Source organism: Triticum dicoccoides, chromosome 7A, assembly GCF_002162155.2.
Source record: "Triticum dicoccoides isolate Atlit2015 ecotype Zavitan chromosome 7A, WEW_v2.0, whole genome shotgun sequence".
NCBI lineage: Eukaryota > Viridiplantae > Streptophyta > Magnoliopsida > Poales > Poaceae > Triticum > Triticum dicoccoides.
In genome coordinates, this window is record NC_041392.1 from 709,936,461 (window position 1) to 709,952,585 (window position 16,125).

At 49.3% G+C, this 16,125-nt stretch overlaps 1 protein-coding gene and 1 non-coding gene across 2 annotated transcripts; both read left to right on the plus strand.

The window, feature by feature from the left end:
- The first annotated feature begins 9,065 nt into the window (after nucleotides 1-9,065).
- On the plus strand, nucleotides 9,066-9,264 carry LOC119334784. Its single transcript, XR_005161547.1, has one exon. It is a non-coding gene; the product is annotated as a U2 spliceosomal RNA (small nuclear RNA).
- Nucleotides 9,265-13,569: 4,305 nt separating this feature from the next.
- On the plus strand, nucleotides 13,570-15,988 carry LOC119330639 (receptor-like serine/threonine-protein kinase At2g45590). The gene has a single exon (XM_037603758.1). It carries the CDS (start codon nucleotides 13,680-13,682, stop codon nucleotides 15,795-15,797), a length of 2,118 nt encoding a protein of 705 aa, XP_037459655.1. The 5' UTR covers nucleotides 13,570-13,679; the 3' UTR covers nucleotides 15,798-15,988.
- Nucleotides 15,989-16,125: the final 137 nt, after the last annotated feature.

Sequence of the window (16,125 nt, forward strand, 5' to 3'; positions counted from 1 at the left end):
GTTGCATGTTTTACGTGGCTGCTATGGGTTTCTAGCAAGAACGTTTCTTACCTACGCAAGACCACAACGTGATATGCCAATTGCTATTTACCCTTCATAAGGACCCTTTTCATCGAATCCGTTCCGACTAAAGTGGGAGAGACTGGCACCCGCTAGCCACCTTATGCACCAAGTGCATGTCAATCGGTGGAACCTGTCTCACGTAAGAGTACGTGTAAGGTTGGTTCGGGCCGCTTCATCCCACAATACCGTCGAAACAAGATTAGACTAGTAACGGTAAGCATATTGAACAACATCAACGCCCACAACTACTTTGTGTTCTACTCGTGCAAAGAATCTACGCAATAGACCTAGCTCTGATACCACTGTTGGGGAACGTAGCAGAAATTCAAAATTTTCCTACGTGTCACCAAGATCTATCTATGGAGAGACCAGCAACGAGTAGAAAGAGAGTGCATCTACATACCCTTGTAGATCGCTAAGCGGAAGCGTTCAAGTGAACGGGGTTGATGGAGTCGTACTCGTCGTGATTCAAATCACCGATGATCCTAGTGCCGAACGGACGGCACCTTCGCGTTCAACACACGTACAGCCCGGTGACGTCTCCCACACCTTGATCCAGCAAGGAGAGAGGGAGAGGTTGAGGAAGACTCCATCCAACAGCAGCACAACGGCGTGGTGGTGGTGGAGGAGCGTGGCAATCCAGCAGGGCTTCGCCAAGCACCATGGGAGAGGAGGAGTAGGAAGAGAGGTAGGGCTGTGCCAGAACTTCGTGTATAGCTCCCATGCGCCTCCCCACTATATATAGAGGTGGAGGGGCTGGTTTCTTGCCCTCCAAGTCCATTGGGGCGTTGGCCAAGGTGGGAGGAAAGAAATCTCATTATTTCCTTCCCCACCGATTGTTATCCCCCCTTTTTAGGGATCTTGATCTTATCCCTTCGGGATATGATCTTATTCCTTCTAAGGGGGGATCTTGGTGCGCCTTGACCAGGGGTGTGGGGCCTTGCCCCCACTACCCACGTCCATGTGGGTCCCCCCATGCAGGTGGGCCCCACTCCGGAACCTTCTAGAACCTTCCCGGTACAATACCGAAAAATCCCGAACATTTTCCGGTGGCCAAAATAGGACTTCCCATATATAAATCTTTACCTCCGGACCATTCCGGAACTCCTCGTGACGTCCGGGATCTCATCCGGGACTCCGAACAACATTCGGTAACCACATACAAACTTCCTTTATAACCCTAGCGTCATCGAACCTTAAGTGTGTAGACACTACGGGTTCGGGAGACATGTAGACATGACCGAGACGTTCTCCGGTCAATAACCAACAGCGGGATCTGGATACCCATGATGGCTCCCACATGTTCCACGATGATCTCATCGGATGAACCACGATGTCAAGGACTTAATCAATCCTGTATTCAATTCCCTTTGTCTATCGGTATGTTACTTGCCCGAGATTCGATCGTCGGTATCCAATACCTTGTTCAATCTCGTTACCGGCAAGTCACTTTACTCGTTCCGTAACACATCATCCCGTGATCAACTCCTTGGTCACATTGCGCATATGATGATGTCCTACCGAGTGGGCCCAGAGATACCTCTCCGTTTACACGGAGTGACAAATCCCAGTCTCGATCCGCATAAAACAATAGATACTTTCAGAGATACCTGTAGTGCACCTTTATAGTCACCCAGTTACGTTGTGACGTTTGATACACCCAAAGCACTCCTACGGTATCCAGGAGTTACACGCTCTCATGGTCGAAGGAAGAGATACTTGACATTGGCAAAGCTCTAGCAAATGAACTACACGATCTTTTGTGCTAGTCTTAGGATTGGGTCTTGTCCATCACATCATTCTCCTAATGATGTGATCCCGTTATCAACGACATCCAATGTCCATAGCCAGGAAACCATGACTATCTGTTGAACACAACGAGCTAGTCAACTAGAGGCTCACTAGGGACATATTGTGGTCTATGTATTCACACGTGTATTACGGTTTCCGGATAATATAGTTATAGCATGAATAAAAGACAATTATCATGAACAAGGAAATATAATAATAATACTTTTATTATTGCCTCTAGGGCATATTTCCAACACATCCCACCAACCGGGACCAAAAGGTCTAGATGAACCGGGACCAATGGCCCACGTGGCCCGGCCGGCCCCCTGGGCTCACGAACCGGGACCAATGTGGGCATTGGTCCCGGTTCTGGACTGAACCGGGACTAATGGGCTGACCCTGCCTGGACCAAAGCCTTGTTTTCTACTAGTGTAGCGCTTGTGTTCATTATATAAAACAGCATGTAAAACGTTCTTGATGCATTTCTTCATGTGTGTCAAATGAGGCATGAAGCATGGTTCGCACGTGTCAAATGATTCATAATCAAGAGACTCCAAAAGTCCATCTGCATGGAGTTTCTTCATGCGTTTGACATCAATGTGACCAAGGCGGGAGTGCCACAAGTATGTGGGACTATCATTATCAACCTTACATCTTTTGGTATTCACACTATGAATATGTGTAACATCACGTTCGAGATTAAATAAGAATAAACCATTGACCAGCGGGGCATGACCATAAAACATATCTCTCATATAAATAGAACAACCATTATTCTCGGATTTAAATGAGTAGCCATCTCGTATTAAATGAGATCCTGATACAATGTTCATGCTCAAAGCTGACACTAAATAACAATTATTGAGGTTTAAAAACTAATCTCGTAGGTAAATGCAGAGGTAGCGTGCCGATGGCGATCACATCGACCTTGGAACCATTCCCGACGCGCATCGTCACCTCGTCCTTCGCCAGTCTCCGCTTATTCCGTAGCTCCTGTTTTGAGTTACAAATATGAGCAACCGCACCGCTATCAAATACCCAGGAGCTACTACGAGTACTGGTAAGGTACACATCAATAACATGTATATCACATATACCTTTGGTGTTGCCGGCCTTCTTGTCCACTAAGTACTTGGGGCAGTTCCGCTTCCAGTGACCACTTCCCTTGCAATAAAAACACTCAGTCTCGGGCTTGGGTCCATTCTTTGGCTTCTTCCCGGTAGCTTGCTTACCGGGCGCGGCAACTCCCTTGCCGTCCTTCTTGAAGTAATTTTTACCCTTACCTTTCTTGAACTTAGTGGTTTTATTCACCATCAACACTTGATGTTCCTTTCCTTTTTGATTTCCACCTCCGCTGATTTCAGCATCGAATATACCTCAGGAATGGTCTTTTCCATCCCCTGCATATTGAAGTTCATCACAAAGCTCTTGTAGCTAGATGGGAGCGACTGAAGGATTCTGTCAACGACCGCATCATCCGGGAGATTAACTCCCAGCTGAGACAAGCGGTTGTGCAACCCAAACATTTTGAGTATGTGCTCGCTGACAGAACTATTCTCCTCCATCTTACAACTGTAGAACTTGTCGGAGACTTCATATCTCTCGACCTGGGCATGAGCTTGGAAAACCATTTTCAGCTCTTGGAACATCTCATATGCTCCGTGTTGCTCAAAACACTTCTGCAGCCTCGGTTCTAAGCTGTAAAGCATGCCGCACTGAACCAGGGAGTAATCATCAACACGGGACTGCCAAGCGTTCATAACGTCTTGGTTTGCTGGGGGTGGTGCTTCACCTAGCGGTGCTTCAAGGACATATGCTTTCTTGGCAGCTATGAGGATGATCCTCAAGTTCCGGACCCAGTCCGTATAGTTGCTATCATCGTCTTTCAGCTTGGTTTTCTCTAGGAACGCGTTGAAGTTGAGGACAACATTAGCGTGGGCCATTTGATCTACAAGACATATTGTAAAGATTTTAGACTAAGTTCATGATAATTAAGTTCATCTAATCAAATAATTCAATGAACTCCCACTCAGATAGACATCCCTCTAGTCATCTAAGTGATACATGATCCGATTCAACTAGGCCGTGTCCGATCATCACGTGAGACGGACTAGTCATCATCGGTGAACATCTTCATGTTGATCGTATCTTCTATATGACTCATGTTCGACTTTTCGGTCTTCCGTGTTCCGAGGCCATGTATGTACATGCTAGGCTCGTCAAGTCAACCTAAGTGTATTGCGTGTGTAAATCTGGATTACACCCGTTGTATGCGAACGTTAGAACCTATCACACCCAATCATCACGTGGTGCTTCGGAACAACGGACCTTAGCAACGGTGCACAGTTAGGGGGAACACTTTCTTGAAATTATTGTGAGGGATCATCTTATTTATGCTACCGTCGTTCTAAGCAAATAAGATGTAAAACATGATAAACATCACATGCAATCAAATAGTGACATGATATGGCCAATATCATTTTGCTCCTTTTGATCTCCATCTTCGGGGCGCCATGATCATCGTCGTCACCGGCATGACACCATGATCTCCATCATCGTGTCTTCATGAAGTTGTCTCGTCAACTATTACTTCTACTACTATGGCTAACGGTTAGCGATAAAGTAAAGTAATTACATGATGTTTATGTTGACATGCAGGTCATAAATAAATTAAGACAACTCCTATGGCTCCTGTCGGTTGTCATACTCATCGACATGCAGGTCGTGATTCCTATTACAAGAACATGATCAATCTCATACATCACATATATCATTCATCACATCTTTTTGGCCATATCACATCACACGACATATGCTACAAAAACAAGTTAGACATCCTCTAATTGTTGTTGCAAGTTTTACGTGGCTGCTATAGGTTTCTAGCAAGAACGTTTCTTACCTACACCAAAACCACACCGTGATATGCCAATTTCTATTTACCCTTCATAAGGACCCTTTTCATCGAATCCGATCCAACTAAAGTGGGAGATACAGACACCCGCTAGCCACATTATGCAACTAGTGCATGTCAGTCGGTGGAACCAGTCTCACGTAAGCGTACGTGTAAGGTCGGTCCGGGCCGCTTCATCCCACGATGCCGCCGAATCAAGATAAGACTAGTAACGGCAAGTAAATTGACAAAATCAACGCCCACAACAACTTGTGTTCTACTCGTGCATAGAAACTACGCATAGACCTAGCTCATGATGCCACTGTTGGGGAACGTAACAGAAATTTAAATTTTTTCTACGCATCACCAAAATCAATCTATGGAGTCATCTAGCAACGAGGGGAAGAGGAGTGCATCTACATACCCTTGTAGATCGTGAGCGGAAGCGTTCAAGAGAACGTGGTTGATGGTGTCGTACTCGTCGTGATCCAAATCACCGATGACCGTGCGCCAAACGAACGGCACCTCCGCGTTCAACACACGTACGGTTGGGAGAGACGTCTCCTCCTTCTTGATCCGGCAAGGGGAGACACTAGTAGAAAAATGGTCAAATGTGAAGCACATTAGTGCCGGTTTGAATTTGAGCCGGCACTAATGTGACCATTAGTGCCGGTTCCAATGGCTAGGCGGGCGGGCATCATTAGTACCGGTTCGTGGGCAACCTTTAGTACCGGTTCATGCCAAGAACCGGTACTAATAAGGCTGTGTTAGGCTATGGTCAGGCTGGGGCCCCCATGAAGACCTTTAGTACCGGTTCGTGCCATGAACCGGTACTAGAGTTTCTTAGTAAACTGATTTTTAGTCCCACCTCGCCAAGAGAGAGGCAGTATGAGCGGTTTATAAGCCGTGAATGCACAGACAATGGCGAAGAGTTGCAATGCTCACCTGCATGTTGATTAGCTTCAAGCCTTGCGGAATAGCATAGATTGCACTGAGCTATGTGAAGTGTAGTCTACACTATTCCGAAAGGCTTGAAGCAAATTAACCAGCATTGCAGTCTACTTAATCTCAAAGAGTGATTTGCTTTTGTGGTGTTATGAACGCTTATAATATCATTACCATGTTGAACTCGATGATATCTTTGCAATGAAAACCGTTGGTGATGATATATATGACGCAAGAGTTTTTATATTAATTAATATGATGATGATGATGATGAGTTATTATATCATTTGTGAAAGAAATTGCTTATTAGTTTCAACTGGATGGATTCTAGCTAAGTGATCAAGTATATGCCATATCCATATTACCTCGATCACTTAAGTAGGTGATCAAGTATATATAATATGGATATGATATATACTTGATGACTTAGCTAGGATCCACATGCATCCAGTCAAACTAATCACCTAATGATTTAACAACTCATTATAATGTAAAACAATCACTAAATTAAATTAAAAAAATAAAGTAAAAATAAAAAATAAAACCAAAACACACCAAAACATTTAGTACCAGTTGGTGTTACCAACCGGTACTAATGTCCTACGCGCCCACGGAGCTGGCTCGTGCCACGTGGTTGCCCTTTAGCACCGGTTCGTGCTGAACCGGTACTAAAGGGGGGGGGGCTTTAGTGCCTACAATTTAGTGTCGGTTACCGAACCAACACTAAAGGCCCTTATGAACCGGTGCTATTGCCCGGTTCTGCACTAGTGAGAGGAGAGGTTGATGGAGATCCAGCAGCACGACGGCATGGTGGTGGAAGCAGCGGGATCTCGGCAGGGCTTCGCTAAGCACCAACGAGAGGGAGAGGTGTCACGGAGGGAGAGGGAGGCGCCAGGGACTTGGGTGCGGCTTCCCTCCCTCCCCTCCACTATATATAGGGGCCAGGGGGGCGCCGGCCCCTCTAGATCCCATCTAGATGGGGGAGGGGGGCGGCCAAGGGGGTGGCTTGGCCCCCAAGCCAAGTGGAGGCGCCCCCCACCCCTAGGGTTTCTAACCCTAGGCGCAGGGGGAGGCCCAAGGGGGGCGCACCAGCCCACCAGGGGCTGGTTCCCTTCCCACTTCAGCCCATGGGGCCCTCCGGGATAGGTGGCCCCACCCGGTGGACCCCCGGGACCCTTCCGGTGGTCCCGGTACAATACCGGTGACCCCCGAAACTTCCCCGGTGGCCGAAACTGGTCTTCCTATATAAATCTTTACCTCCGGACCATTCCGGAACTCCTAGTGACGTCTGGGATCTCATCCGGGACTCCGAACAACTTTCGGGTTACCGCATACTAATATCTCTACAACCCTAGCGTCACCGAACCTTAAGTGTGTAGACCCTACGGGTTCGGGAACCATGTAGACATGACCGAGACAACTCTCCGGCCAATAACCAACAGCGGGATCTGGATACCCATGTTGGCTCCCACATATTCCACGATGATCTCATCGGATGAACCACGATGTCGATGATTCAATCAATCCCGTATTCAATTCTTTTTGTCAATCGATACGTTACTTGCCCGAGATTCGATCGTCGGTATCCCAATACCTTGTTCAATCTCATTACCGACAAGTCACTTTACTCGTGCCGTAATGCATGATCCTGTGACCAACTACTTAGTCACATTGAGCTCATTATGATGATGCATTACCGAGTGGGCCCAGAGATACCTCTCCGTCATACGGAGTGACAAATCCCAGTCTCAATTCATGCCAACCCAACAGACACTTTCGGAGATTCTTGTAGTGCACCTTTATAGCCACCCAGTTACGTTATGATGTTTGGTACACCCAAAGCACTCCTACGGTATCCGGGAGTTGCACAATCTCATGGTCTAAGGAAATGATACTTGACACTTAGAAAAGCTCTAGCAGACGAACTACACGATCTTGTGCTATGCTTAGGATTGGGTATTGTCCATCACATCATTCTCCTAATGATGTGATCCCGTTATCAATGACATCCAATGTCCATGGTCAGGAAACTGTAACCATCTATTGATCAACGAGCTAGTCAACTAGAGGCTTACTAGGGACATGTTGTGGTCTATATGTTCACAAATGTATTACGATTTCCGGATAACACAATTATAGCATGAACAATAGACAATTATCATGAACAAAGAAATATAATAATAACCATTTTATTATTGCCTCTAGGGTATATTTCCAACAGATTACTCCTCTAGATTGATGGAAGCTTATTTTGTAGCCTGGGTGAAACTGAGTTCCACCATGGGCAATGCCAACGATGATGATGCATGTGGGCATTGTTCACCTCATGGAGGTGTTGACGCAATACTCCTTGCACTCTTCTAGGTGCTCAGTGGGAAGTTTCATACATGAGGCATCCCCGGACATGTCAACATCGAAATCTTTGTATCATTTTCACCATTGAAGGCATCGTTCTAAGCCCTTTACTAGTGTCGGTACCAAGCTTGTGCTAGTTTCCGCTCATGATCTACTGGGCAGCAGGTCTCCCAATAAGGCTAGGGATTAGTAGTGCAACATAAAACCTCCATGTTGTGTCTCCAAAATAATGCTCAACAGAGGAACATCGTCAAGGACACAATCATCGCCGATCTGAATCCGAATCTAGGCTTTCGCACGAAGACAACCAACCAAGTGAGGAAGCGCCAGTTTACAACACACCGGAGCAATGCCCACAAGAAGGAAATACGACACCCACGGGAGCCGTTGCGAATGGCATCGACGAAATCTATGCATCCGAACCCAGCTTTGTTTTGCGTGTGGGACCATAACCATCTTCCATCATGCCTGGATCATAAATACAGAATTACATGCATAACCTCTTCCTGTCACGACTAGTCGCATCCATGAGGCTTAGATCACCACCTTGTAATTAATGCAGGCATGCGAAGAATTTTTTGAGTCTACATTTTTCAAAAGCTTTTTAGGTGTTTTTTAACGCTTTTAGTCTACATCTAGAGAAGAATAAAGCTCCTGAGTTTTTAGCACAAAATAAAGCTCGTGAGTGTAAAAGGAGAAACAGACCGGCAATCTTATACTCTAATTAAGGTCACCTTTTTTTTTTGAGGAACTCTAGTTATGGTCATCTCTTCTCTGTGGAGAATTTGGGCCATGGGCCATGTGGGCCAGACGGGACAGCCAGGTTCACCTGACCGGCCCGCGTCGCTGGTTGGACGAGCAGTACTACTCGAGGGCTTTGTTTTTCTTGCGGGAACACGCATCATCGAGCCCTCAAAAAAACGCATCATCGACTTATTTGAATAATCCCACATCGCCTTTGCAACTGAGCAGAGGCGGATCGTAGAGCAATATAATCAGACGCAGGGTCACCGTTCAAGACATACCTTTCTCGGCCTCTTGGCTAAGATCAAATGTAGTATCTGTTCTTATCAGTTTAATATCTGATACGTGAACCTACAGGTTCATGAGATATTAAGTTATTTTTTATGGAAGAGAATTTATCTGTGTAGCTCGCTACATGGATGGTTTTCATGCGCCGGCCAAGCGTTGCACTAGTGCTTGGAACAGGCGCACCCCAACCAAAATAAAGATTACAATCTTGACCTTGGTTAAGTCCATAGCGCTTGTGTTCATTATATGAAACAGCATGTAAAAAGTTCTGGTGGTATGAGACGAGCAGCTTGTAAAACGTTCTTATATTTTGGGAGTAGAAGATTGATTGGGAGGGAATTTCGAAAGACTGACGAGAGAAAGAAGACCCAAAGGGCAACCCCGGAGTCCCTATAACAAATTGTAGGCCACAGTCTTATTTGCACTGTCCAGACCGCCATGGCCACTGCAGCGTTGCTTCAGGGTTCAGAGACCAGCGTGAAGTACCCGTGTAGAAGAGGGACATGTCCTCGCAGTCAGTCACGCCCCCCTTCTAAAGCACGCTAGCCCCTTCCATTGCACCGGAGCTCCGTGTCATATGTCTGGAGCGAGACGCCCGTTGAGTCCAGCTCGCTTGCTTTGCTGCGCCCGGCCGCAACCTCTGCCACCACGCATGGACGATGGAACTAGTTCTTGAGCGCACCATTCTTTTATCACAGCACTCCCGTTCCGTTCCTGCTCCGTCACACCCGCCGCATGTCGGCTCGGCTCGGCGTCCCGTCCACCCACGCTAGGTGGGCTTGCTCCGCTTCTTCTTTCTTGCGATCCAGCGTGGATCCATCCTTTTTTGACTGGGAATGTAAGATGATGATGGATTTATATGCCCGGGCATGTTGGTCGTGGTTCAGTGTAAGAGACAAAAGATAGGATGCCACACGAAAACTGCACTGTATTGATCAGCACGAACGCGCAGCTCCATCGTGGCTAACCAGCTCCCGAAGGACCAGCTCATTAGCCGAAGACTAGCTAGGGAGATTCTGTTACACTGTAGTATACCACGGCTGCAGCAGTGCAGTCAGCTTGGTTCACATTCACATTGTTTCCTTGGTCTGTAATATCCATCGCACATCTGCGCAAGAGCTCATCATCGTGCGGCCGCAGCCCAGTGTGGAGCGGGACGCACGAACCCAGCTTGCTTTGCTGCATCCGGCCGCAGCCTCTCGTCTGCACAGCGGCTCACCATTTTTTATCACAACTCTTTCGTTCCATCTACACGTCCGCTCGGCGCATGTGTAGGTTTCTGCTCCGGTTTTCCTTGGTTCCGATCCAGCGTGCATCGCTTCTTTGACTGGGCATCATATTATAAGGTGATGGATGGTTGGATTTATCTGCCACTACTTGGCACTAGTTTTACTCGGCCTTTTGTTTGGATCTTCCCGATGGTACCGTGCTCGGAAAGAGCGGCCGTTTGGCACGTGAACCTACAAAGCTCGCCACAGATCCCAATTGAATCTCACTTTGTCGATGAGAAAAAAATATAGGCCTTTTTTGGTTTGGAGGAATTTTGTAGGAATTTTATAGAGTAGGATTTTTATAGGAAAAATTCGTATAGAGCTCTTTGGTTTGTAGGAATGAAATCCTATTCCTATCCTTCACATTTTATAGGAAAATAAACATTAGCCTAGACTCGATGAAAAAAAATCCTATAATGTGGAACAAAGGACATCTCCTTTCCTATTTCTACTTATAGGATTTGAGATGCATGTCATCTCATTTTCTATGACTTTTTTATTCCTATAATTTTCCTACTCTATGAACCAAAGGAGGCCATACTCTGGACAAAAGTACGATTCCCACATCATCATTAGAAACCAAGCATGATGGATGGCCTCGCTATCTCCCATACGGAGAGAAAGCATGGGGAATTTGTTGGTAAATATGAATGACAAGTTCCTGAGAAGTGATGATTTCTTTTCTTTTCATAGTATAAAGTCTGAAACATCCCTGCAAAAAAAAGTAAACTCTGAAACAAGAAATTAAGCTCACATTTTCGCAGTTTCAAGTGTATAGGGGAAACAAAAAGAAGGGTTGGAACCTAAGTCTTATTTAGGGCAACGAGATAATCTTGTGCACTGTTTGGGAAATGATTTTGTCTTTTGTTTCGGCCTAGGCCCCGTGACAATCCCATGGGTGACTCGGAAGGTGGAACTCTAGCTGCCACCATCCTCCTCCTTTCCTTTTTGTTGTCGGCGGATGACGCCCAACAAAGTCATCAACAATGGACCGCGACAATGGGGGCCTCTCCACGAGCACATTTCGCCGGACGGAGACACGATGCTCGTGTGTTGGGCGACGATGAGTTGGCTTCGCGAGGCAGACAGATAGGCTCCACGGATCTTGGAGGTGCGGCAACTCTATGTGTATGTGTTGCGTGCCATGGCAACCACCGGGATGCTGCGTATGGAAACGGGTCGATGGTGGTACCTCTGTGCGGTATGAGTTGCGCTGATTTTGGTGGTGTGGTCGGGATAGAGGGTGTGCACGTCAGTCATCGTGATTCCGTTCCTTGATCTGGAGTGGAGTGACATGACAGCGGGCGGTGCATGGCGACGCTACAGGCTTATGCCATGATTGTTAAGGTGGTGGATCAGGAGATAAAACCAGTCGGAGATGGTTAAACGGCAATGCTCGACAACATGCGGGGCTTGCCAGTCTAACTATGAGACTGTTCATTGATTTGGGTAGATTACTCCTCTAGACCGATAAAAGGATAAATTTGTGCGTGGGTGAAACTTATCTCCACCATGGGCAATGCTAGCGGTGATGATATGCCGGGGGCATTGTTCATCTCATGGAGGCGTCGACACAGTACTCTTTCTTGCACTCTTCTAGATGCTTTGTGGGAAGTCCATATATGTGGCTTCCCCGGATATGACAACATCGACACTTTTGTACCATTTTCACCATAAATCGTTCCCAATGTCGGTATCAAGCTTGTGCTAGTTTCCGCTCATGATCTATTCGATTAGAGGTCTCTCGGTAAGTCTATGGATTAGTAGTAAACGACTCATGTAACGACTATATGACGCCTTTGCTAAAATATGTGTAACTTGTATCCATGCAGGTGCCCGTTCGCAATGGCTTTGTCGGCATTGATATCAATCTATTCTTTGAAGGTTCTTCGCTTAGGACCAACATCTGATTTTAAGTTAGTGGCCAGGTCATGGACGCGACGGGCGATGGTAATGCCGCTGTTTTTTGTGTGCAACACGGGCTTGGGGTTGTTCCGATCAGTGGCGAAGCCACGTACAAGCTTTTTGGTGAAACTAGCGTATAGGTGTAGAAATATTAGAATAAATTTGTGTAAATTCATACATTTGACCACACAACTTCATATTGACTACACAAGACAATATTTCTGGCACCGCCACTGGTTCTGATGATGTGCATTGAGTTTGCGTGCGCGTATGCTACCTCGGTCGTATGGGCGTCGTGCTGTGTAACGGATGGTCGTGTGCTTATCTTATATTTGTCTCAAATTAACCGGACAACTCTCTCAATATATTCATGTAGTGCAATGGTACAGTCCCGGTCTCACTTGTCAGTTTCAGCATTTTTTATAGGGTACGTTTTGTTTGAGGGGTAGAACTAGTCTTTATTCATCAAAATCCACAACATGTGAGATACGGTTTAGATCATGGGATTGGCCAAACCAGAAATGGCGTCCCGGATCTAGAGATAAAGAAAATTTAGCTAAACTATGAGCTTCTACATTCACTTCCCTACGCTCAAAAGTAAAAAGACATTGAAATTGTTCTGCCTGAAGGCAGTGGCGATTCCACTAGGGGGGCTTCAATAGGCTGAAGCCTACCCTCCAAAAATCATATTTCAGCTAAACATGCAACTTGAGAATTATACTAAGGTGTTTAACATGTAAACTGCAATGAATTTGCTCAGTAGACTTAGAAACTTGATGTTTTGAGCCTACCCTTCAATTTTGTGCAAGATTCGCCACTGCCTGAAGGCGAATCTCGCTAATGATTGCACCATATCTCCCCCGGGCATTCTTGTTGATATCTGAGATAACCTGTCTTTAGTCCGATGCCACAATGAAGCTCTGTGGATGCAAGTCCTCGGCTAACGCCAATGCCTCACGACATGCGATCGCTTCAAGGGTGGCTGGATCATCAAGACCTTGAATCACCAATGATGAACTTTCCTTGCACATGTCAAGCTCAGATATAAATCTTTTGATATAGGGTCCGGTTGGATCATCATATTTCGCAAGCCCATCTACGCGCATGTGGGCGGGCGCCGGACGGAAGCCCGATCCGAAGCCCCAAGCGGTAGAAGCGCGGAGGGGAGCCAGGTCGCGGGCTTCCGTTGGGTCACCGCAATCGCTGGAGAGTGGTTGAGAGTTAAGAGACAGCGACAGCGCATCTCGCCATCACAGACTTCCTTCCGCCATCCCCAAACAAAAACAAACCCAAACCCAAACCCAAGCAGAAAATAATATCTGCGTCCGCCGAAGACTTCCAGCTCGGCGACCAAGCCCCAACCCCATGGTGGGATCGCAAGATCAAGAAAGGCGCCCCGCTTTACGCCCCCGCCCCCGCCCCCGCCGATGCCCTCCCGCCAGCCCCCGCTCCCCTCCCCCGCCCCTCTCTTCTCCCCCCGCGCCCACGCCCACGCCCACGACCGCCAGCTCCGCCGCCTCCACTCCGCGGCCGTCGCCGCCTCGGCCGCCGCCGGCGCGCTCGTAGCCGTCGCCATGGCGCTCGCCCTGCTGCTGCTCTGGCTCCGCCGCAGGAGGGCGCGCCGGAGGGAGAAGGCCAAGGAGGGGAAAGACGGGGCGCTGGAGCGGCTGTCGTACCGCAAGCTGCGGCGCGCCACGGGGGCCTTCGCGCCGGGGGGCAAGCTCGGGCAGGGCGGCTTCGGCCCCGTGTTCCGCGGGGTCCTCCCGCCCCCCCGCGGTACCGGCGGGGCGTGCGGCCGGCCCGTCGCCGTCAAGGTCATGGACGCCGCCGGGTCGCTCCAGGGCGAGCGCGAGTTCCACAACGAGATCGCCGTCGCCTCCCACATCCGCGCCGCCGCCGAAAAGGCCGCGTCTTCCCCCGGCCCCGCAGCAGACGACGTCGAGGGCAAGGCGGCGGCACTGGCGGCGGCGGCGTCGGCGCGCGACTCCATACTGCTCCCGTTCGCCTACTCGATGCCGAGGCGGGGGGAGGGGCGGGCGCGCCGGATGATGCTGGTCTACGACCTCATGCCCGGCGGCTCCCTGCAGGACGCGCTGCTCGGCCGCCGCTGCCCCGAGCTGGTGGCCGGGTGGCCGCGCCGGCTCGCCGTGGCGCGCGACGTCGCCGCCGCGCTCCACTACCTCCACTGCGTGCTCAAGCCGCCCGTCGTGCACGGGGACGTCAAGCCCAGCAACGTCCTGCTCGACGCCGGCCTCCGCGCCCGCCTCGCCGACTTCGGCCTCGCGCGCGTCAACTCCGACCCCGACCCGGACGACAAGCTGGAGAGCGGCGCGATTGCGGAGGGCACTGATGCGAATGAGAACGCTCTCGATGGGGGGTGCGACGATGACGTCTCTGTTGTGGCGGAGAGCACGGTCACCACGACGGTAGATGGGGAAGTGAACGTCGCCCCCAAGTCGCCGGAGGTTGACGACGGCGGCGGCGGATTCACGCTGCCGTCGCCGGACGAGGCTGCATCCACTTCTGGGTTTGACCAGACCAGTCTCGACAGTGGTCTGAACAGCCGCAGCTGCAATGGTGTCGGTTCACGCACCGGCGGCGCGTCGGGGACCGGGAGCGACTGGTGGTGGCGGCAGGACAATGCCGGACCCAGCCATGGCGGTGTAAAGGATTATGTGATGGAGTGGATCAGATCGGAGATCAAGAAGGAGCGCCCCAAAAATGATTGGATTGCAGGGGCAGCTGCAACCAACCCGGGGACAGAGAGGAAGAAGCAAAAGCGCAGAGCACGCGAGTGGTGGCGCGAGGAGTACACCGATGAGCTTGCAAAGAAGCAGAAACGCAGGGCGCTTGCCAAATCGAGGAGCCAGCAGGCCGGGCTGCAATGGTGGGAGCGTGATATTGATGATGACTTGGACGGCAAGGGGCGGTCCAAGTGGAGTGTGGTGAAGAGCTGGAGCCGAAGAAGCAGCAGCAGCGCTAGCAATGGCAATGGCACTGGCAATGTCAATGGGAGCATCAACTGGTGGGTCAATGGCGCGAGAAGCAGCCGTGATTGGGCAAGTGGGGACTTCGTGCCCAAGAGCGGAGGCGCGGTGAGCAGCACGCCGAGCATGCGTGGCACCGTGTGCTATGTCGCTCCGGAGTACGGTGGCGGCGGTCCTTTGTCCGAGAGATGTGACATCTATAGCTATGGTGTCCTGCTACTGGTACTTATCTCTGGCCGCCGGCCATTGCAAGTGTCGGCCTCACCCATGTCGGAGTTCGAGAAGGCGAGCCTCATATCGTGGGCAAAGCACCTCGCGCGCGTGAGTCGCCTTATCGATCTCATCGACCCGGCCTTGAAAGATGTTAACCAGGAGGAGGCACTGCTCTGCATCACCGTCGCGCTCGTCTGCATACAGAGGGCCCCTGCTCGCCGGCCATCAAGCGAAGAGTTGCTCCGGTTGCTCTCCGGCGAGGGAGAGCCGCCTCACCTCCCGCTAGAGTTCTCGCCGTCCCCACCCGGTGGGTTCCATTACAAATCCCGGAAGAAAGTTCGGTGAGTTTGTTTTAGGTTCTTGCTTAGATGCAAAGGGTTCTGTTAACCACCTAACCTTGTGCCCTGAGATATGTTTATCGTTCCGTCCGGTACACGTTCTAGTCTACGCCTTTGTCACTTGCTAATAATTATGTATAAAGCTCTCCGTGGAGGAAAGAAAAAGGTGATGGCAAATCTTAAATTGACATTTGACAAGAACTGTCTTGCACTCTTACTCACATGCGCAATCATAGGCGCTTAGTCAGCATGATTTGATACTAAATAGATGACCTGAGTTGAGTAACCATGTGGTAGGGGATGTCTGCCTTTTGTGCTGGCGCCTCTTCAGGTTT

Bases quoted from the DNA above. Each gene is read 5' to 3' on its own strand.
- LOC119330639 (XM_037603758.1), top strand. From the start codon at position 13,680: ATGCCCTCCCGCCAGCCCCCGCTCCCCTCCCCCGCCCCTCTCTTCTCC.